This window comes from Podarcis filfolensis (genome assembly GCF_964270895.1).
Source record: "Podarcis filfolensis genome assembly, chromosome: 17".
NCBI lineage: Eukaryota > Metazoa > Chordata > Lepidosauria > Squamata > Lacertidae > Podarcis > Podarcis filfolensis.
The window spans coordinates 22,850,799-22,873,847 of NC_139621.1; the positions used below are offsets into that span (position 1 = coordinate 22,850,799).

The 23,049-nt window shown below is 40.0% G+C and overlaps 1 protein-coding gene across 45 annotated transcripts in view; it reads right to left on the reverse strand.

The window, feature by feature from the left end:
* The window catches only part of MPDZ (multiple PDZ domain crumbs cell polarity complex component), a 113,939-nt gene that overhangs the window by 50,931 nt on the left and 39,959 nt on the right, over positions 1–23,049 (reverse strand). For 15 of the 45 annotated variants that reach the window (XM_083592641.1, XM_083592628.1, XM_083592629.1 and 12 more), the window contains exons 12-23: positions 22,392–22,481; positions 19,036–19,122; positions 16,566–16,708; positions 15,922–16,068; positions 13,425–13,613; positions 11,160–11,369; positions 9,951–10,067; positions 8,354–8,515; positions 5,010–5,276; positions 4,037–4,160; positions 2,454–2,652; positions 361–402 (exon numbers count right to left, since the gene is read on the reverse strand). In XM_083592641.1, coding sequence (XP_083448767.1) covers positions 361–402; positions 2,454–2,652; positions 4,037–4,160; positions 5,010–5,276; positions 8,354–8,515; positions 9,951–10,067; positions 11,160–11,369; positions 13,425–13,613; positions 15,922–16,068; positions 16,566–16,708; positions 19,036–19,122; positions 22,392–22,481 — 1,777 coding nt within the window. The remainder of the gene's footprint in view (positions 1–360; positions 403–2,453; positions 2,653–4,036; positions 4,161–5,009; positions 5,277–8,353; positions 8,516–9,950; positions 10,068–11,159; positions 11,370–13,424; positions 13,614–15,921; positions 16,069–16,565; positions 16,709–19,035; positions 19,123–22,391; positions 22,482–23,049) is intronic. The other 30 variants (XM_083592657.1, XM_083592649.1, XM_083592655.1 and 27 more) reach the window with 3 other exon arrangements.

Consider the following 23,049-nt stretch of genomic DNA (forward strand, 5'->3'; position numbering starts at 1 on the left):
CTGTGCACAATCATAAATTGTTCCCTCTCATAAATGGACCTCTCCCCTTTGAAGATGAATTCCCTCCCCCCCCCCCCGATATCTTATTTTACTGTGCTATTTAAGAAGACAAAAAAATGTTATCTTTATTAAATACCTCCAAAAATGCCAGTATACTGTAATGTAATTGGGTAATGAATCAACTTGTCAATTCTAGTAACAGACTAATTGGATGAAGGCAGCCATGTAAGTCTGCGTACATAATGCTGTACCTATATCTGGATATATCCCAGCTACTTTGGGTGTTATGAAAGCATGAATGGTTTAACAGACAAGTTGCAACACAGAGCTATAATGAGCTTTTAAATCACCGATACTCACACATAAAAGGGGGCCTGATCATCAGCAGGTGTTGGAGAAGATCTAGAATGTGAAGCATACGACGCAGCATCTTTTTACAATGGTGTTAACAAATGTCAGTGACTTGTGCTGAATGCAAGATGCGCACACGCGCCATTAAAAGTGTGCACTCCTATTCTCTCTCCTCTTCTCCCCTTTCCACCTCCATTCTATCCACACCTCCCAACAGAAAGCATCTGCTCTTTATTGGGAGTGTATAGCGGTGATTATTAACAAGCATGAAAAATGGAACCGCAATCAATCTTTTATTTCCTTGATCAGAGATTCATCTCCACACGTTCGGTGAAGGCAGGTGAATTCTGAATCAGCTCGGTAATTATCTGGCAGATGTTACAAGCAGCTGTTACGACTGCTGCTAAAAAGCAAAGCCCTAGATATTATTACAGAAATTGTAAGGTAGAGTGAGAAGTGAGGCCACACATCTGCTTGTCTGCTTAGGAAAAAAATGTACATGTTTGGATAGATAGATAGATAGATAGATAGATAGATAGATAGATGATAGATAAGACAGGCATGCCCAGAGGAACTGAACTTTTGGTCTGCTTCTGATTGGATAGGATAGAAAGCTAAGGACCCTTATTAGGAAGCGAGTTGTGCTCACCACAATGTGTAAAGAGGATTTTTTTCCTATTCATAAAGAACATGCATTCACCTTCTGCCATTGACTGGACTTAACCGTCCAGGGGTCATTTACCTTTTACTACATACATGCAATTTAAGCAAATGACAATGATGCCACTAATAGGTCCAGGAAGTTACGGGTTACACCAGTTTCTTGTAAATGACCTGGGTTACCTGAAAGTATCTTGTCTCTGAACACCTAACATGCAGTAAAGATAATGCACCTGTTGCTGTTGTCTTCAAAGAGTAAGCAGACGGCAAACTATTTCAATTCACTGTATTTTATTTCTAGGCTTTAGATTTTTGTGCCTCTTTCAAGTAATAAGCTACCCTGCCTCAAGTCTACATGTGTGGAATACAAATGTAGAAACAAAGTAAACTGCTTTCCTGATATTTGTCAAAGATGTACTGAGAGTTATACTTTAAAACATTATTCTTCTGCCTTAATGCCATGTGTCATAGTTTCTGAAATTAGCCACTTTTTCACTACTGAGATTTTTCTCAAAGAAAAGAATCTTTGGCAAACAGAGAGTAAACTTCCCTTATAAAAATTCCAAGATATCCCCTAGTTTATCTTCCTGAGCAAAGGTCTTCAGTCGCAGGAGGTGTGCAATCCAAGTTTTCTCCCCATCAAAGAGCAAGGAGCTGAGAGGCTCTTCTTGCGCCAAGCATGCACACAGCACAATATAACAGGGCACAGCTCTCTCCACTCAGAAAGACATTGCATAACTTGGGTCCCATGGGAACATGCTTGCATCTGCTAGAAGCTGGAGGAATCTGTTTGTGTGAGGGGGGGGGGGGCTGGGACACTTGCTGCTTTGTGAGGATGAAGGAAAACCAGCAAGTGTACTAGTGAAAAAAGGAGCCCTTCTTGCCCAAGGAAGGCAATCTGATGCTGATCTGATACAATCTGATGCAAGAGAACATAAAATGTTTATGTCAAACCCACCTAACAGGTTGAATCTGAAGGGATCCCAGAGTGGGAGTAAAGGAAGAAATGTACCCCAGGGAGGACTGGCAGATTTAAATCAGACTTAAATCTTAAGGATGCTCATTAAAAGCTGTAAACTTGGGTCAGAGCAGGCCGTGCTGAGAATCACAATCTTGCATTTTCTTCCTGGACTCACACTGGCAATTTTGAGTTGTTTTCTAGCCCAGGCATCCCCAAACTCGGCCCTCCAGTTGTTTTGGGACTACAACTCCCATCATCCCTAGCTAACAGGACCAGTGGTCAGGGATGATGGGAATTGTAGTCCCAAAACATCTGGAGGGCCAAGTTTGGGGGTGCCTGTTCTAGCCATTTAAATCCTGAATTCGGAACATAACTTCAAGGTAAGTGTGGAATGTGATGTCCTTCAAGATTATTTTTGAAATAAATAAATAAATAAATAAATACACCAGACATTGTTCTTGCACCAATTGACTCTACATACTTTATATCTGGTCCAACGAGGGAATGTCTCCGCAGCATAGCTCGTGCCTGTGCGTTGGTTAAATTAGTGGTAGGTTCCTCATTGACAGACAGAATGCAGTCCCCAACACCAATGCGCCCATCGCGACTTATGGAGCCCCCATGGATAATGCTGCGGACTATCATTCCAGAGCCATCTTTATTGGAACTTACTGTCATCCCTTAAAGGAGAAGTAGAAGAAAATAAAGAAGATAAATTTGCAGCCAATATTACATGTAATATCCCAGCCTATGAGAAGACCCCAAAAAACAGTCAACTTAAACCTTATACATAGGTGTTTTTGCCGATAGCAGATATGCATCCGTAGAAGCAAACCACCACCTACAACCTCCCCACTCACCCACCCACTCAGAATAAAAAATAAAACCACATGTGAAATATGCTAATATTATGATAAGGCAGTTTTTACAGAATCATTATGGGCAAGATGCTGATATTTACATTTATACAAAGCTGTGAGTGTGACCATGACTTCTGTTTCTTGACAGCTGTCTAGCACAAAATCCATTCTGAACATCACACTGAAACATTGAGGAATTGCTATTTTTACAGTGTAATCCTATTTAGAATGAAGTCCCCTTGATTTAAATGGTCCAGCTTCCAGGAGTTATACACTATGCAAGGGCTTGAGAAGCTTCACTGGGGTTGTGCCCCAGTTGTGGAATACCCATCACCTCTCAGTTCGGCATCAGATCAAGACATAGTTATTTACTCAAGCATTTGGAAACTGTTAAGTGCTCAGCTTGAGATTTTTATAGATGTTGCTCTATAGTTTTATAACTGATGCTAATTGCAATCTGACCCACTCTTGCATCTGTTTAATGGCTTTGTGGTTTTAGAATGAGTTTTATTGTTCCCCACAGGGAAATCTTGTAATGAAGGGGAGGATATAAATATTTTAAATAAACGGGATTTGCTTCCAAGTAACAGTATATATAGGACTGCAGTCTCAATGTGCTGTTGTTCGTTCATCCTCTGAAGAAGATTAGACAGTCTTGTGAGGCTTTACTCAGTTGTCATGGATACAACAACTCTTAGCTAAACTATTCGCTAAAAGATGCAAGCAATAAATTCTATTAACTAATTCCAATAGCCCAATGTCAAACGCTTTGGAAAGATCTTGTTGGACCACATTTCCCATAATTTCTCACAACTAGGGATGAACGGAGCTGAAAGCCAAAAATACCTTAAGGGCCATATGCTTCCCATCTCACCACTAATTACTAGAATTACGTAGGTCAGTTTGATATTATTGACTCACATTAAATCTCATGCCATATCGTGAGCAAAACAATAGAAGGAATTCCACCCAATTAGCAAAACAAAACAAAACACCTGTGTTGAAATATCTTCCTACTCTCCTGAGAAAAACATATTCCTGGAGACAGCACCATGGACCTGAAAAGTTGCAGATTGCCTACACAGCAGCCACGCTCTCAATGGGTTTGTCTGTTGTTGTTTTTCACACCATTACACAGTTTTATTTGGGGAGCAAGTAGGCAGAAATTACAACAATGGCAGAAAAGGTGATGCAGATAAACTACCTAAACTTGAATTGCCTTTTGCAATAGTAATCGTCTTCTCAAACTTGTTTTTGTTTGTATTTAGGGTTGCAGAATACCTCCCAGCATGCGTTAAGCTGTTATTTTCCATCAAGAGTACGTGATCCTGATAAGAAGAAAAACAGTGTCAGTTTATAGAGACAAGTAACTGGAGAGCATTATTGGATTCCGTGTGATTTGCCAATTACAGATGGTTTCCAATCTGCTAGGCATTCACGTAATACGAAAATGTGTAATTCTTAATTTGCTTACAGAACTCTTGTTTCCCTTCAAATTAATATGACTGAGTTAAAGGGATAAAAAAGAAGCAACACGATGGTTTACTGCTAAAACATCAGCATTTATGCAAGTTCCTTGGCAGCAAAGCAAGAAAATAAAGCAAACTATCTACTTCAGTGCAAGCAGCAGCAGCAGAGTGCTGGAGAGGTAGGCAGGAGTATAAGCCTGATTTTATGCCAAAGTCTTCCTGCTCTGTCCAAGAACAAGCTCCTGCTGCGTGCTTGTGCTGCAAATCAGCCTGACCTAGAAGAACGAGAGAGAGAGAAACGCTTTGTATCTCTGCACCCTTTCACTTTGGAGCTCTCTTCAAACTTAGCCCTTACTTACTATCGCTCAGAACAGTTTTACAGAACGGATGCTATGCTGACAGTAGTAGCACAACCCTTTGAAGCAGGCCTAGGCCATAAATTGATCACCAACATAGCCATCTTTACAACAAAGCCAGCCACTTCGGTCGCCCTGAACAAGAGGAACCAGCACTGCCGGAAGGACACCTGGAAGATATACCATGTTGCAAGGGGAGCCTGTTATTCCACAATTCAACCAGGCTATCAAGGCTGGCAGAGTTATTAAGGGAGTTCGTAAGCACAGTAATATGCGGAAGGCTATCAGTTCCGTTTTGTGATCCCTGGAAATACCGGCATTACTGCACAAACATATGCAATGAAACACTTACTTTCCCAGTAGCATCAGGGTTCAATCTAGAAGTTAAATTTGCATTGTGTGAGGCTTCAGCTGTCCAAGTTCCTGTGCTTTCATGTTCAGCTTGTTTCTTAGGAGAATGTGTTACTGGATCTTTTCTTGTGCTCCCAGCAGACTGTTCCACACATACATCAGCAGAAGATCTGCTCTCTCCTCCCCTTTGCATTAGATCCATGGTGTACAGGTTTTGCTCCGGTAAATGGTAACCAACTGAGGCATTTGAACTTTCTTTGCAAACAGCCTATTATTTAAAAAAAAAAAGTTTTTAAAAGTTTATTTGACTTTTAGAGGTTTGGGTTTTTTTGAATAACAGCTTGGTATGTTATTATTTGAGAAGAGAAGAATCCCTGGAAAAGACCCTGATGTTGGGAAAGATTGAGGGCACAAGGAGAAGGGGACGACAGAGGACGAGATGGTTGGACAATGTTCTCGAAGCTACCAACATGAATTTGACAAAACTCTGGGAGGTAGTGGAAGACAGGAGTGCCTGGTGTGCTCTGGTCCATGGGGTCACGAAGAGTCGGACACGACTAAACAACTAAACAACAACAATGTTATTGTTCTGCCCATCTCTTGAAAGTGAATTCAGCAAAGACTAAATGCTTTTCCAATCACCAAGATCGAACTAAGATCTCTGCTCGTCTACTCAGAAGTTAAGTCTCACACAGTTCCGTGAGACCTACCCCCAAGTAAGTGTGCATAGAATTACAGCCCATCAGAACAAAACCGACACATGTTTACTCAGAAGTATATCTCACTGTGTTCAGTCGGGCTTGCTTCCAGGAAAGAGCACCCAAGGGTATTCAACCAGATTTTACTCCAAATAGTCCTACTGAAATTCATAGACCTAACTTTGTCGTGGTCATTCATTCCAATGCATCTACTCCAAGTAAACATAGTTGAATACCACCCTAAGGATACAACCTTACTATCCAGTTTCCTGGGAGTATGCTCAGGGCAGCACATTTTCAAGTAGACATGATACCAAACTACACTGACAATTTCATAAAGAGCATGAGATGTTTCAGACAGCATCAGCATTCCTGAACAGCACCTACTGTTCTGAACATGTATATAGTTAAAAATCTAGGGCAATAGCCACTCTTCCATCTCCACTAGCGCAACAGACCTGTGCAAGCAAGACAGAGCTTTCCCTCCGCGCCTGCAGCCCTCCACACATCCTCCAAATCAGCTGGAGTTGGATGACTGGGGTGGGGAGGAGGGAGAGGAAACAGAAGAGGAAGCCACAGAGTCACGCTGAGGCTTAAATTGTCCCAGGCCACACACCCCCCAAGTGACCTGATTGGCCACCTGGCAACCTGATGTTGCCGGGGTTTTCCCCAGCATGACGCAAGATGCCGTACCACCCTGACGCTGAGAGGAGTGGCTAGGTGGCCGGACCACAACCCGGCCCCACCAGGAAGTGGACCTGATCTGCCACTGCAAAAGAGTAATTTCACTGGTGCTGCTTTTGATACAACCCTGCGACTCTGCTCCTAATGGAGCACTATTTGAATGCATGTCTGTCAGTAAGGGAGTTAATGTCTCGCTCGTTTCTTAACCCATCAGTGCTTTAATGTTCCTCTCAAACTACTGTATCTAAGATAAATTACCCAAAAAGCTTCATTCTGCAAGTGTGAAGAAAGGCTCCAAAACATGTAAAATTTGAGATGAACTTTTTCCCCTCTTCAAAATAATGACTGTACTGAAACTCCAATGTGTCTGTCATCTGGAGTTGCAACTGCTTGTATTCCAAACTTTAGATCTATGACTTTGAGGGTCCGCAGGTGTGGGCTTCCTGTGCTCTTCTAAGGATGAAAATGTTTTTTAGGTGGATATTCCCTACTTCACATGTCCCTCTGCTTCTACAAGGGTATTTTAATATTTTGTTGGAAGCCAGCCAGAATGGCTGTGAAAACTCAGCCAGATGGGCGGGGTATAAATATTATTATTATTATTATTATTATTATTATTATTATTATTATTATTATTATTATTATTTATTACCTCTCCCTGTGTGAAGAGAGGTCGCTGGCTCATTTGAAATGGTATATTGCATTGCTTTCTGTGTGGCTATTTTTATCTGGGCAAAATGAAATGTGAATTGCTACCAAGCTTTAATGTTAGCATTTTACTCTCGGGTTGCAGTCTTATAAGGACTTACCTGGGAGTAAGCCCCATTGAACTCAACAGGACTTATTTCTGAGAAGACGTATATAGGACTGCATCTGGTAGATGTAAAAGGAGAGACAGAGACAGAAAGAGAGTCTTTGGGAACACCAATGTGATGTCTTCTGTAAGACCAGATGTGTTGCAGAACGTACATTTCCCAGCATGCTCTCTGTCTAATCCCTTTAAGTAACAATTACCAAGTTAAACAATGCAATCTGTCTCATTGGCACTGCAAAGGTACATTCTGTTGTGGATTAGGAAATTCCATTATGAGATAAACTCCGGCTGTCGGCCCCATGGCCAGTAAGACTGAAATACATTCCAGAAGGGATACAGCCAGCTGGTGAACCTCAGGTGTGAAAGATGAGCAACACCTTTTTTCAGGAATATACACTGCAAACCAACCAAGAAAACGGATCAACATCACCGGCAATGATGATGCCAGAACTACCATGAGTATTAAAAAAAAAACACAGGAAATTATTCAAGCTTAGGCGAAAAAAATTAACAGGTTGCCAAGAAATGGAAGGGAGAAAAATCCTAACATGGGGAAGAAAATGTAAAAGATGCCATCATGCTAAAGAACAGGATTGGGTATGGGATCAAATCATTTTTTAAAATATATTGCTCTTTATGGTTAAATTGAATGTCAACATGTTGATGCTATTTTGCTGTTGATTTAATTTTAGCCTAACTGCGACATCACATTTACTAAAGGGATATAGTAACTGACTACGATTAAAGATACGGAGAAAGTGAACAGTGTCTTATATGGTGGAAATGCTATTTTTTGAGCAATAGTTTGTTACTCTACGTTAACCTTTTTGAAAATATCCCACAGTATTATTAAAATTCATTGAAACCTTTCTTCTTTTTTTTAAGAAGCAAAACAAGAGCACCTCAAATCGATGTTGTCCTCCTCATATAGCACAAAATATATTTGGTCTCCGAAAGTCTGAAAGGTGTTCAGTCAACACTACCTAAATGAAATTGCTCTTTAATCTAATAACAAACCTACGAGCAGATGGAACCAACCGGGGCGACATTAGTCATTGCTACATCCAATACAGCAGCCAAACGCAAACATCTTCACATTCAGTGGTGCTTCGCCGCAATCAATAAAATGATACATATTTTTCTTTTTACCTTGGGAGTTGAAGAGGGTAGTGAGATGTTATACTTCAGGTCATCGGCACAGGCGCTGCCATGCAGAGCTGAAACTGAAGACTGGAATGTACCATCATTGTCTGGGGAATAGTGCGATTCGAAGGTGGATTCCTCCACTAGATCTGCCTCACTTGAATCCACCTAACAGCAAAGGCAATTTAATCAGTCCGGCTATCTGGTGCATTCGTATCACATAAGCCCCAAACATTTGCATCTGTGGATGAATACTTCTTAGCTACCATGCCTTGTTTTAGTTTTCTTTTTGATTTCCAACATACAAAATCTTTTGGATACACAATGAGCCCATTTCCATTTTCACCTATGTCTCCATATCCTCAAATTCAGTGACACACCAGTGTTATCTGAGAATATTATTTAGATCTGAATTTGCAAGTACATCAAATGATAAACAGGTGCTGGGGCAGGGGGAATGATTTCCTATAATTTTCTGCCTCTGAAAAAAAAAAAAATCTCATATGCTGTCCCATTGTTGAATTTAAGAATGTGGTGCACTGCTTAAGTTTGTCTAAAAAGGTCCATTTTAAAAAAATTAATTACCTTCATGATACAAAAGCTGCCTACCTAATCTCTCATTTTATTTGAAATAATAGGGTGTGTGTGTGTAACTCCAAAGCTAGCACACTTTTCACTAATCTTTTAATGCCCAATAAAAACATATCCAGGATGTTACAAATCCTGCACTTATGTGATATCACAAGTGCATGCATTAAAACTTCCTACTGAAACATAAAAGTGATTAGTTTGCTTGAACGATGGAAGTTGCAGCCAACTAAGAATCCATCAAGCTTCTAGATAGACTCTGTGGTGACGATATAGCATGACCTGAAAAACAGCAGCAAAAACTTCACTTTGTAATGTGGTATACACGTCCCCTTAACTCATTCTTGTCAATACCACTTCTTTTGTATAAGTGGTTGACCGCCCAATCTTGTGTTTCTACCCAGAAACAAATACCTGTGAGTCTACTAACTACTCCTACAGAAGAGCATAGGACAGCAGCCTTAATTTCCTTTTCCTGTATCAATGTACGATTCTCAAAACAGGATAATGTGCAAACACAGAATTTATTTTTGAAATCCAATCCAAGTTACTGTCTCGTTTTTTTAGTTTTTCCACATGTGGCTTCTCCATTTTGCTTTTTTTCCTGTTAAATAAATCATGACACGGTATAATAGGTCATGTGTTGCTGTTCGCCTGAAGTTGTATTTACCTAATTCTATGAACTGCTAAGGAACAGATTATTGTTATTATGTCCTGATATGTAAAACCAAAGAGGGTGTACTTTCTTTTTCTCGTGACTGTGTGTGTGCGTCTGTGGGTTTTTTGTTTGTGTGTGTGTGTGTGTGTGTATTTGGATATCAGCATCTCGACCCAATAAAACAACCTTCTTAAGCCCTTAAAAAAGAAGAAGTTAAGCAAGCATTTTAAAATACGTCTTTACGTTACAATGTCAAGGCTGTTTCTCCATTGACGCTAGACAAAATTTTGTTTGGTATGAAAACATAAGATCAAAAGGGTTTTAACACATTATCATGGAAAGGAAGTGGCCACTAACCAGAGCCAGCTCAGCATGGAAGAGGGCTGAATCAGCTGGCCCTTCCTCCTCAAAGGACTGGGCAGTGTAGAAAAAGGAATCTTCCTTAGCAGAAACATAGCCCTCTTCTGGTGAAAGCTGCAGAGAGAATGAAGCTCTTGAGATGGATAGTGGCTAATGTTCACGACATGCAGCGTGAGGGAATTTTTAGAAAGGGGAATGAATGGGAGCCTCCGAAAAAGAGAGAACTGCAGATTATTCTTATAGCCCTGAGCAGGTGTAATGGTTTACAAGGCTAGGAAAAGCACTGAAGAATGAAATGCCCATGAGTTTGAAATAATATTTTAGCTGTGCACAACGGTAGTATCTAATACTCCAGTCCTGGCACCTGGGAATTTGGAATGTTTTCTCAGCCCTGATGATTTATATTTACTTCACTATATTTGCCAAAAGAGCCCGATTACCAATGTAGCTGAGCCTAACAGATTGGATTTAAACCTATTTTGTCCCACAGACTTCAGTCCCACTTACTCTCAGAATCTAAACACAAATGTTCATCAATAAGCTCCATTGAACTTAAGAGCATTGAAGTCAAGAACGCTGTGTTTGTGGTTAGGAAGAAAACCAGCTTTAAACAAATTCCTTTCTGTCAAACCAGGATGGCCGCTCCTCTTCCCATTACTATGCCCAATGTATGCTATTCCCAAATGAAGCTCCATAGCTAGGGTCAAAACAAGATGCTATTGAGTAAATGATGAATCTGAAGCCCTGATGAATCTGAAGTACAGATTGCTATTGAAATGAAAATAAAAAATATAAAGAATCCAGTAGCAGCTTATAGACCAACTAAGTTTGTTCTGGTATAAGCTTTCGGGTTCATGCACACTTCTTCAGATACACTTCAGATTGCTATTGTTTTATTTATTTATTTTTGCAGTCAGACACACTGTGGGCAGGTTCACAGGCGTATGCTTAACACTTGACGGCAGCCGAAGCCACATCACTTACACATGTGTGAACTGACCTTTACGGATGAAACTCCACAGACAGAACTTTTTTTTTTTTTACATCACTTTAAAACAAAACGAGATTAGTTCACACATCCACAGTGAGTGTCGTCAGCTGCTAGGTCAATAAACGAAACGCATGCATTTGCGAACAGGCAACCTGTATGGTTTCTTGGCAAAATAGGAAACCCCAAACAAAATGTGTAAGATTTAAGTTCCTTACAGGCAAGGGCTTTGCGACTCCTATCCTAACCGTTCCCATCGGCGCTCCTTTCAGCGCTTGCACAGCTTCCTCCAGGCTGCCGTTTTCCAAGTTGATGTCATTCACGTACATAAGTCTGTCTCCGGGGAGGAGCCGGCCATCTTGTTCGGCCACTCCCCCAGAAACTAGAGAGCGGATCACAATCACCGTATTCGCAGGATCCACAGGGTCCTTTTTAAAGAAGAGGAAAGTGGGGAAAACATATTCTCAATAAATTAGGAGCCCGTGCAAGTTTTTATGCTTCTTTTCAAGGTGCAGATGACCCAACCCTAACCCAGTGAATGGTGAAACCCCACTTTCATGAGATATGTCTGCATTTACATAGCAGCTGCAAGCAGCCATTAGATCAGGCATAGGCAAACTCGGCCCTCCAGATGTTTTTGGGACTACAATTCCCATCATCCCTGACCATTGGTCCTGTTAGCTAGGGATCATGGGAGTTGTAGTCCCAAAACATCTGGAGGGCCGAGTTTGCCTATGCCTGCACTAGATTATTTCGATTGTGCTTTGTGCTACAGCAAATAAGAGGCTCCATCAAATAATATAAATAGTGCCCACACTGCTTTATTCTCCTCTTCTGTGTTAGACATGGGCATATGGAATATCTTTGTGTAAAAATCTAAAACTAAAACCTGAGAGTTTCAGGCAGTGATCAGCTGAAAGACTTCTAATGGCTATGTGCTTCCCTATAATTAAGCATATTTGTTCATGCCGACTCAAATTATGTCAGAAGAACCAAGGGGGAAAGATAGTATTCTTTGATCCCTAACATGTTTATGTAAAAGCACTGGGGAATACACATTTCAGGAAGCGCTTTATTCATTAATGAAAATAAAAGAAGCATATTATGAATAAAATAATGCCAAATCCTCTTTATCAATCTAGACAAAAACATTACACTGGCTCCTTCAGTAGTCCAGGAATCCAAGCCAATGGGAGCTATCCAATGATAGGTACACTCAGAGAAGACCCACTGAAATTAATGGATTTTAGGTCATTGATTAGTTGGATATCCCTCCCCCAAGCTCCATTTACCTCACGAGGAATAGAAAGTTTCACTATTTAAACATCTTACGAGAGTTGTGGCATATCCAAAACTGCCAGTTTGCTGGGACACTGAGGAGGAGAGGGAGCACTCACACCCTCCAGGACCCAATATTTAATTCCTACATTTGTAGAGATCATTTTCTTGTATATATTCAATCTGAATATTTTATCCAGGCCCAACATGAGATCAGGCTATGTAACACTGGGAGATTACGCTGGGCAATATAACAGCTTGCGATTCTAGCTCAGGAGATTATTGAACTTCTTTAATAAAACAGGATTCTGCCACTTCAGAATGCAATGGGGACTGTGGATTCGAATCCTTCCAGCAATTCAGAAAGTCCTAGCACATGGAAAGCTAGAACGCTAGAGTAGAAATTCGACTTAAATGCCTCTCTAGTGGAATAGCATTCTAAGTACAAGAGATTTTTTAATGTGAAAGCAATTCCCCACTAATGTGGCACAGTCCAATTCTTTTATGAATGTTTACATACTCAGACTTTTACTAACCAAGCTCTGCAGCATTAGGCAAAGCAATTTCACTGTTAGCAAGCATATCTATTTCACACTCCTCTGCAGCTTTGTAGGTCTTGTGCAAGACTTTGTAGGTCTTGTTATTTTTATCAATGGCTGGGCATATCCACATTCGGCTCAAAGGAGAAAAATTGATATAATTGGTTTAATTATATCAATTTTTCTCCTTTGAGCTGAATGTGCAAATGTCCAGCCACTGATAATAATAATAATATTTCTAAAAGAAATAGAATCAGACATAAATGGCCAAGTACATGTCTGTACCAGAGGAACGACCAAATCAGAGTTGAAAATCAAATCAGTGTTTCTAATCTGTGGAGACTCATGCCAACAATTCTGCATAATCATCTTAATAAATGTTAACTGCTTTTATTGTTATGCAATGTGTAGATTCTTCCTGAATCGTAGCAAAATACTTTATGCAAGCTGACCTGCTACAGAGATCACTGTGCCATAGAATTAGACCGAGGTCCCATAAAATGAATGATGGTCCATAGAATTAGTTTCACAAATTTGTTTACTTAATGTTGCACGTTTGACAGTAGAGTTTGGAAAGGCCTGGTAAATGACATTACATTGCTTAAAGGGGCAGAATTCCCCTGAGTAAGTACTCCCATTCTGCAAAATAAGTAGTTTGAACATTACCTGGTAATCTAATATGCTAAATCCAAGTCCCATGCTCCCTTTCTCTAGCTCAATTTGCTGTATGTTTGTCTCCCACATTGCCAAAGAAGATCCTTGAACCTCATCTGCACTCTGGCCCATATTATCCATGTCCAAGTTAGCATCCTCTGTCTCTGAAGAGCCAAGGAGTCCACCAAGATCAATAACAGACTGCAAAATGAAAGAGATTCAGTTCCATAAATAAAACTGAAAATCCTACAATTTTTACTGAAATTCGATTCCAAGTAGATACATATATAACAAGAGACTAAAAGGAACTCTGGACATTGAGAGATGGGAGAATGGCAAGCATGACTGATTTGCTTTTCTTATTCCCCATGCATCTTTATAACATCCGAAGTGGTCAAATGCAGAAGCTTAGATGGTGGGGACAGGCTGAGAGACAAGAGAAATGTGCAAGATCCACTTCTGATGGTACAAACATATGCAGAGAACAGGGAAGTCATTTGAACTCTCTATTCCAGCCTTTCTCAACCTTGGGTCCCCAGATGTTGTTGAACTACAACTCCCATCATCCCTAGCTAGCAAGGCCAGAGCTCAGGGATGATGGGAGTTGTAGTCCAACAACATCTGGGGACCCACAGGTTGAGAACCACTGCTCTATTCTCTCCACATTCAAAACATCTGAAGCCACTCTAAAGCCACATAGGGAATAGCCCCTGCATTTTAATTTTGCTTCTAACTGTATATTTGTGTCCACATTGCTTTGCAGCTCTAGCCAACCTTCCTATTAATAATGAGTTGTTTACACAGCGCTTCTGCTTGACAAAATGGCAAGCTACCTCTAGCCTGCCCCCTTCACAAAAAACCCATGAGGTAATTGCTTCATTGTGAAACACAACTATGCAACTAGTTCTGTGTGTCTAAAGGACTTTGGACTTGCATTTCTTGAATGCCAACATCTTGTCCGTCCCCCCACCCAGGATAAAGAACTAAAACGATTTTATGGCTTTGTGGGAGGAGACATTTTTTCCTTTTCCTCTGAGTAACCATACTAATATGGCCAAAGCCACTTTGAGAATCTAAAGTAGGGATTTAAACCAGGCTTTGTAGGTGGAAATATTATCTAACATTCCAGTCACTGGATCGGACCGGCTGTACCATATATGTATATATTATATATTTCATTCATCCAAACTTTTCTGATTGAATTTTCCTTCTACATCAGGTCTGCCTTCATATACCAACTATCTCTCCTCTGAATAGCAATGAAAGGCAGAGTGGAAAGTGTTAAGAAGTAAATGGCTAGTGGCTCTCCACCACTGAAAGGCAAGCAAAAAGGGCATCTGTTGAAGGCAGCCAGGGGAGGGAGTGCCCCAAATGCTTTGCATGGTGTTGTGTTCCTTGCTTCTGACTCAGCTGCTTCCAACAGCCACCCATTGGTACAGATGTGGGCTTCCCCTCCCTCTGGATTGTTCTGCCTTATCTTATTAGCTGCCATTGGTGTTATCTGATAAGAAATGAATATTTTGTTGAAGTCGGAGAAGCGAAATTTTTCAAGTCTCAACTGTGGTGCTTTATCAGTAAAACAGACAGCTCACACAAATTGAGCATCTTTGTAGTGGGATAAAACTGCTTCCGTTGTTTGCTCAAGTGAATGTATGTGCTTGCAAGGAAGTGACAAACCTGCAACTAACTTGCATGCAAGGCCTACTGTTGTATGTCCTTACAGCAAGATCCCACATTCACGCAGCCAAGAAGAAAGACTGCTAAGGTCCTGCTATATAGTTAAGCGAGAGTTGCCAAACTGGTGCCTCTGTGCACCCACCAATACCTCCTATGGCACGCACAAAAGGTTTCTGCAAGTGTCCTCTCAAAAATCTGCAATGCACAATGCACTCTTTGCTTGCTCTTCCTATTCGATTTGTTTACACTAATTCAATAGGCCCCTTAAACATGCTGACATGTCTTTGGATGCCAGATTTGGACATCCACCTTTCCTTCTGATCAGAATAAAGAAGAACAAAGGGCTTTTTTCCGTGTTTGAATGTGGTAGTGACTGGTGTGCCTTTTCCCCACACTGATTTTTTTTTGGGGGGGGGGGTTGGGGTTGGGGCAGGGAGGAAATGCTCACATCATTTTGTGTCCTGTCCCTTTTTTCTGCTCTTTTTCAGTACGGCAGCCATTTTGTTTTATGCCACATACCTCACAGCAACCATTTTGTGACTGGCACCAGTGGCACTTCCTCAACATCCCAAGTGTGCCCAGAGGCCCAGAAACATTGGCAATGCCTGAAATAAAGCTCTCTATTTCAGAATGAGCACAGAGTGGAACCTCGAACAAGGTATAATAGGAAGAGGGAGGGGAGAGAGAAAGAGTGCCTGTAGAGATTTTCTGGTTGCCTCAATTTGCCACAGGAGTAAGAGAGGCTGAAACAGCCTTGCTTAGAGTCAAGCGATCACACACTTTCTTCACAGCATCCTACACATACAAGACCCACACCTTTGCTTTGATTTACCTGTTCCATCATCTGAGATTCATCCATTAACAACTGACTAATAGGTGGAGCTGCACGGCAACACACCATTGTTACTTTGATGGGCAGGTCTTTTAAAATATTTACTACATCCTTGTGATTTTCTCCAAGCAAAGATATTCCATTTACCTGCCGACAGAAGACAAAATATTATACAGAAATATATATATATTTAAAATGAAATTTGTAAGAAGCACAGTGCACCAGAATGACACAAAACACAATGCCCTGCAAGAATTGCAGGCACAATGCAGAAAGCAGGTAACACAAATTCAAATGTCAGCTGGAAAGGGTTTCTGAAAGCCACATCCGTTTTTACTATTATCCACAATCCTTTGGGAACTTTTCATCCTCAAAATGCCGCTGAATGAGGCAGGGCTTGCTCAAGAGTGCAGATCTGCACAACTTCCACTCATATGAGGTGGGTTTACACTGCAAAAAAAATTACAGTGTATTGTGCACCATTACAAATTGATGCATACAATTAGCCAATGCAGGATTTATCCATACAATTTTCATGCAAGAATTTCATACGGTAAAGTATGTTAGTATCTATGAATACTGGAAATCCTCAGCAGAATCGCCTTTAAGGAAGGATCGGAAGTAAAGCAGAAATTATTTCATACTTCTAGTAATTCATCTCCACTAAACAGCTTGCCACATCGTCCAACTGGCCCTTCTGGCAAAACAGATCGGATGAAATGATGTCCCACTGTAGCTTCTAAGCTGATCCCCAGGCCACTGCTTTCACTAAACTTGTTCACGTGAGCTACCTAGAAAGAAGGAACACAATGACTCTTCAGAACACTGAAGGATTAGTTGTTCTCAAAATTGCACTCGGACCCACGGACAAAAGGGACAGTAGATTTAAAAGCAGCAACCCTAACATTCTGCCACAGATGCTCTACTTTCTAAGCTACAAGCTCACTTCTTTCAAACATCATCCATGCCCATTGATTTCTCACATCAAGACAAGATGGAATCGCAATGTAAGCTGAAAGGGGGCAGCCAGCCGTAACGTCCCATTCTCCTTTGCAAAGGGGAACAGATGCTGGTGAGCTACAGCTGCCCCAGAGATGAAAGGCGGCTGGAGAAAGCCACAAATAAATGAAACAAATGCCACAATCAAAGGAATCGCACCTCCCGTTATGCAAGAAGTCAGCTTCCATGGGTGCCACAGGGACAATGGGTAGCAAAATACAGTGCTCTAAAACGGAAGTGTTTCCGCGCAACGTAAAAAGCCCTGGATTCCAGATTCGGTACATGCTGCTGTCACCCTCTGGGAGCAGTCAAGCATGGACCGGATGCACACCTGGCAATATAATCCCCTCTGGCTCCCTAAATCCCAGGTGGAGGAACAGCTGTGCTAGTCAGTGATTGAGAACTGTAGCTCTGACTGTGACCCTGAATTATATTTAAAATACCGCCGCCACCCCAGAGTGCCATGTGTGCTCAGGCAACTGTATCGCTCCTTTGGATGATACAGTGCACAGGAAATGTACTACACCGTCCCCTGCTCATCAACCAGCCGTAAATGAACAGCAAAATAAATAGCTTAACTGACTAGTTAAGCATGAGACAAACACATAATAAAAAACGGAGAATCATCAACCAATGTAAGAGAATCGTGGGAGGGGGCGGAAATCAGACCAGTCCAAAAACAGGAAACAACACCATTTTAACCATCAGACAATTAGATTTTGTGTGAGGGGAGTGCTACAACCTAAATGGCTTTGTTCTGTATCCTTGTGAACCATATCCGTGATGCCAGAGTGATCCAGTGGGTGAGCAGAACCACATGAGAAAAGGTGGTCCTTTGAAAAGCCCTTCATTTGAAATAATAACTACATGCAAAGAAGCTTATAGAGCAAGGTTTTACTTCGAAGGCTGTGTTATGATGAGCACCATATGACTTAAGGGGGTGGATTGACTAACAAGCCACTATGTTTTAATCCCCAAAAAACAGCAATATGGGTACAGTACTTTTGCTATAGTACTGCCCAGTGTGTAATAACATCAATAAGCAAATGCTGCCCAGAAAGTTGGGATGATGCTCTGTTGTCAGTTCTAATCATATGAGGATTGGACGCACTGCAAAAAGCAGCGCAACAGATCGCAAAAAAAAAGTTGTCCTGAACTTCAAAATGAAATGGCAAATCACTCATGTTTTACCGAGTTTCTTAGTTCACTTATATATAATTTATAATCATGTCAATTAATTATATAATGTAAATAACAATAATTAGTAAACTAAAAATAACTGGGTTTCATCTCCTACCTTTCCCCTTACTTCCAGAGCAGGTAAGAGCTACTTCATGTACACATACCATCCTTGCAAAACAAACAAACAATGGGAATGCAGTGGTAGCTTAGTTTAAGAACAACTTAGTTGATGAACAACTTGGATTAAGAACGCTGCAAACCCGGAAGTGGGTGTTTTGGTTTGTGAACTTTGCCTTGGAATAAGAACATGTTCCGCCTCCTGTTGAGTGTGTTCCATTTGTAAATTGAGTCCCCCGCTGCTATGGGAAAGCACGCTTCGGTTTAAGAACAGACTTCCGGAACGGATTAAATTCATAAACCAAGGTACCACTGTAAGGGCATAGCATCTGAAAGTGATCTGAAAATAAGGGTTGCTTCACTTCACTGTAGCTTAGTGGCCACCTCAAAATGAATGAAAGCAGACACTAATTCATTTCACTACATATAAATTTTTCAAGGCACACTTCAGGTACTCACTTCATGTTTGCATGGGTATAGTTGTGGCAAACAACAACCATTTATGTACTTGGCATAGCTTGGTGTACCTACAGCATAATATAACATACCGTGAACTTATGAATCAGTCATGTACCAAGTTTTCCTAAGGACTACAGCACTTTATGAACTGTTGTTTGCCCAGAACACATTTTATTTTCTCATCTAAAGTGTACATAACATGGCATTTTATGCTTATTTTTGAGATTTAATATTCTGAAAGACAAATACATAATGTTTACTTCCTTTGGAATTTTGCAAGGACAGCTCTTCCACCCATTCCACACACACACACACACACACACACACACACACTATAAACAGCAAGCAAAAGTTTACCTACCACCACCTCATAATGTGCTCCCAAAAATGACTGCCATTTGTTCTGCAATGATATTTCTTCATCGGTGGAAGTTAGCTGAAAACCTAAAAGATGCAGTTTGGCAGTTAACTATAGAAGAAGAAAAATCCCGTGTGTTATTCTTAGCCTTATTTTTTATATACAGTAAATGAACTGTGACAAAACGTGTTGTGCATATCTATCTGCCAGTTTATTTTAAAGGGGGGGGGGAGAGAGAAAATGCCATTAATGCACACAACCTGTTAATGTAGAAAAATAAATGAAAATTTGAAATGGAAACTTCAATGTAACTCCCGCAATGTATTTTTTTCTCAAATCAAAGTAGGTTGTACGAAAGCTCTCTGAAACTTTTGTTGCTGTTGCTGTCGCTTTACTGCATCTGTAGCGACTCTTAGCAAGTCGCAAGGTGAACAGTTTATTGTGGGAGCACTTTTGTATCACTTTGTTTATAGATTGGACACTAAACTAAGTACCTTTTCAGCACTTACTCTAGCTATTCAGTTTGGAATTGCATCACCTTGAGGATCAGTCTTTTAAGCACTTATCCTGGCTATTCAGATGAGAGTTGTATTACTGCAAGGATCTTCTTTCATCTCCTCTCTTCCAAAGAATGCTAATTGTGCTCGTCTAGCTTTCTGAATAATTAGGTTTCTCTCTGGCTACCCTCTAGTGCACTTTCTCTGTGAACGCAGAAATTACATGCAGCTTCTGTATTCATCTGGCAGAACTGTTGTCTAAAATACTCCATTTCCCCCCATTCGCCATCGTATTAAATTCCTGTACTTTAAGAACCATAAAATAAAGAGATTTTTCTGGCTGTAATCAGTGCTTTTTTTCTTTCTTAAAAAAAATGTTTAGGGGCACTCTCTTTTTCCTACTTATATTGAAATACTGCCCCTCAATGAGGCCAAATGATAAATACTTGAGGTTCCCGGTCCCTATGGTTGTAATTTGTGGGCAATCATTTAATTTTATCCTGATTCTATTTTTAAGCTGTATTTTAATTAACTGTTTGATTGTGTTTTAATGTATTTGATATATGATGTTAGCTGCCCTGAGCCTGGTCTTGGCTGGGGAGGGTGGGGTATAAATAAAAAAAATTACTTACTTACTTTACAAACTTAGATTCACAAAATGTTTAGGGATATGCATACCCCTGCACCCCCCAGAAAAAAAGCACTGGCCGTAATGTTCTCTATCAGTTCAAAATAAGAAGTGGTATCTTTAAAAAAATACAGCACAAAACATTGATATAGCGAGGTTTTGTTTTTTCCCCAAAACTTTTTATCAAAACAACATAATAAAAGGTCTTGCTTTTTCTTTTTAAAATGCAACTACCACTTAGCATTTATGCTATAACAGCAGGTATGTTGCTAGATACTGTTAAGTGACCAGTTTTACAAGATCCAAAGCAACACCAGTTCCAGATTCAATAGCTGGCACACAAGTTATAGTTATACAATTTCACAAACTTCTTTGGTGATATTAATATACTTAAAATTGGCTTGCCGTTGAGTGATTATAGGCAAATAAATAACCTTCTGCTTACAACAGAAATGTCCTAATATAAAATGCAGAGAGACAGCCAACATTCTCTCGATATGCACAAATGATTTGAGATTTTAGCACTCAAAAGTTTCAGAGGCTACTATTGAATTATGGTCCCTAGAGGGCAGTGGAAGAATGCAAGTTCATAAACATATGTGCACTTCTAATAGATTTAGCCCATGGAAAAAAATAAGAAATATGCTGCTGTAGTTTAGTACTACAACATGAAAGTTTCTTTCGCTCTTTTTAAAGATATATTTTATTAGATTTCCAGGAATTTCACATAAACGTTCCAATAAGAAATAGATTTTTATTTTTTTATTTTTTTACTTCCCATCCCATTTCCCATGGTGATTTTTATTTCTCCTCCTTGCTACATCCTATCTTCTGTCTCTTATACCATAACAATAATTTGATAATCTCTCATTCCTTCTGTTGCTCATAGTTCAAATCCTGCTCACGAATTCATAATACTATATACAACATGAAGGTTTCTTCGGAAAGATGATAAGGGAAGTGAGGAAATGCTAAAAGAAATGTGTCAGGAAAGTAAACCTGAATGACTCGAAAGAGTTTGCATCAAGGCTAAAGAAATACAGGAGAATGCGCAGTACACAGCCAGTGCCACGAAAAAGTGAGAACATTGCAATATTTAACTATGACATGAATATGAAATGATCTCCACAAATGTGATCATTTAATAATGGAAATCAAACCAGCACAACTTATAACCTATCACGCCAAAATATGGTTTACCAGGTATATAGTGTATAGCAGGAAACCAAATGTATGGCAACACCCACACCCATTTCTGCAATCCAAAGCAGATAGTAAAACCAAGAGATCTGCAGAGCCTTTGGTGGGCTGCTATACAGTCAAGTTTCCACATCAGAAATAGTGCATACCTATGTTAAAGCAAAGACATGCTCTACCATGACCACCCACAGATGTGTGAATACTTCATGGGATACAAAATGGCTCTATTAAAAATCAGTGGGCATTTTGCCACCAGATTGTGTGTGTGTGTGTCTGTGTCTGTGTGTACTCTCCAGATTGCATGTTTTAAAAGCTACATCATTCAAACTGACTTATGAGTTGAAAGTGTAGAAACCTGTTGCTAGTATAAAACAAGGGTGCTTTTAAAAAGCATTTATATATATATAAAACCAATTGTGAGACTCAGAACGAATGTTTTAGTGAAACTTTCTAAGAGACCGTTAGTCATGTAGCACTGACAAGAAAGAACATGTGTTAGAAGACAAATATTTAGAGAGAACATGAAAGGCTGTGTCTGAAGCCACTCAACTCAAATACTATTAGAAAATACAGAAATGGGAAAAAATGCAAATAAAAACAGCTTTTGCTATTATTGTAGAAAACAATGTTAAACATAGAGATTGGGCCATCACAGATAGGAAGGTAGAAAGTTCCCAAAGAGCAAAATAGAAAAAGCGGAGATTACATTGAAGAAGTTAGGATAAAGCACCGACCCATATTAATGTTTTGGAAACTTGCTTCTGTGAATAAAAGTTCTATGGAAACATAACCTCTGAAGGATATTATGTATGGTGCTTATTTCAGTTAAAAAAACAACAACATGTTATAAAGGTAAATTCTAGAAACAGCTCCAGACTTTGTCTGTTGTTCTTTCCAGTGAGGTTTTCACAGATTTTTAAGGCAGAGGATGCAAACACACACACAAATTAAGGCAAAAGCTGAGATATGCATGCCAGTGTGTTTCCAATGGGTGGGGGGGGGGATTATATTATAAATTCTCAATTCAGACCTGATTGTTCTGGACCAACGTCTTCTCCAGTGTGAATCACACTGGTACTGCATGACAATGATGGAGGCTCCTGCTCTCCTTCACAGCTTTCTAGAAAAGAAGAAGAATATTCTGAGCAGCTTCTGTGCACCCCGTTGTTCTGTGATGTGCAATTAATACGTTCTCCTGCTTTCATTTTTTGTTATCCAGCTTCATGTAAGGGCTCCCTCCTGGACCAAATATAGGGTGTGTTTTTCAAACAAGAAATTGTGTTTGTAGAGGTGTATAATAATGAAAGTAGCTTTTTTAAAAAAAAAAAAAACGTACTGCATTATCACTGTAGAGTTTTATACATGAAGAACAACTCCCCATAATAAGCTAAACATTAAATCTTTCTGCCATGAAGAAAAAAATGTATGCTATCAAAATAATTCATACTACTGGCCTTTTTTTTCTTATTCCTTTGTTTCAGATAAAGGGGAAAGAACACAGAACTCCGAGGTTTCTAATAATCACTCTACCTATAAACGTTTGCCAAATCACTGGAAACAATAAATCTGTTCTTCCACCGTTTCTTTAACCACTAGACTGCTGTTAAATACTGTGGATACATAAAGTTGGCAAATACTCTCCTTGTTGTATATTCTATCTATGTCATCCAAAGAGAGGGGAGGAAGTG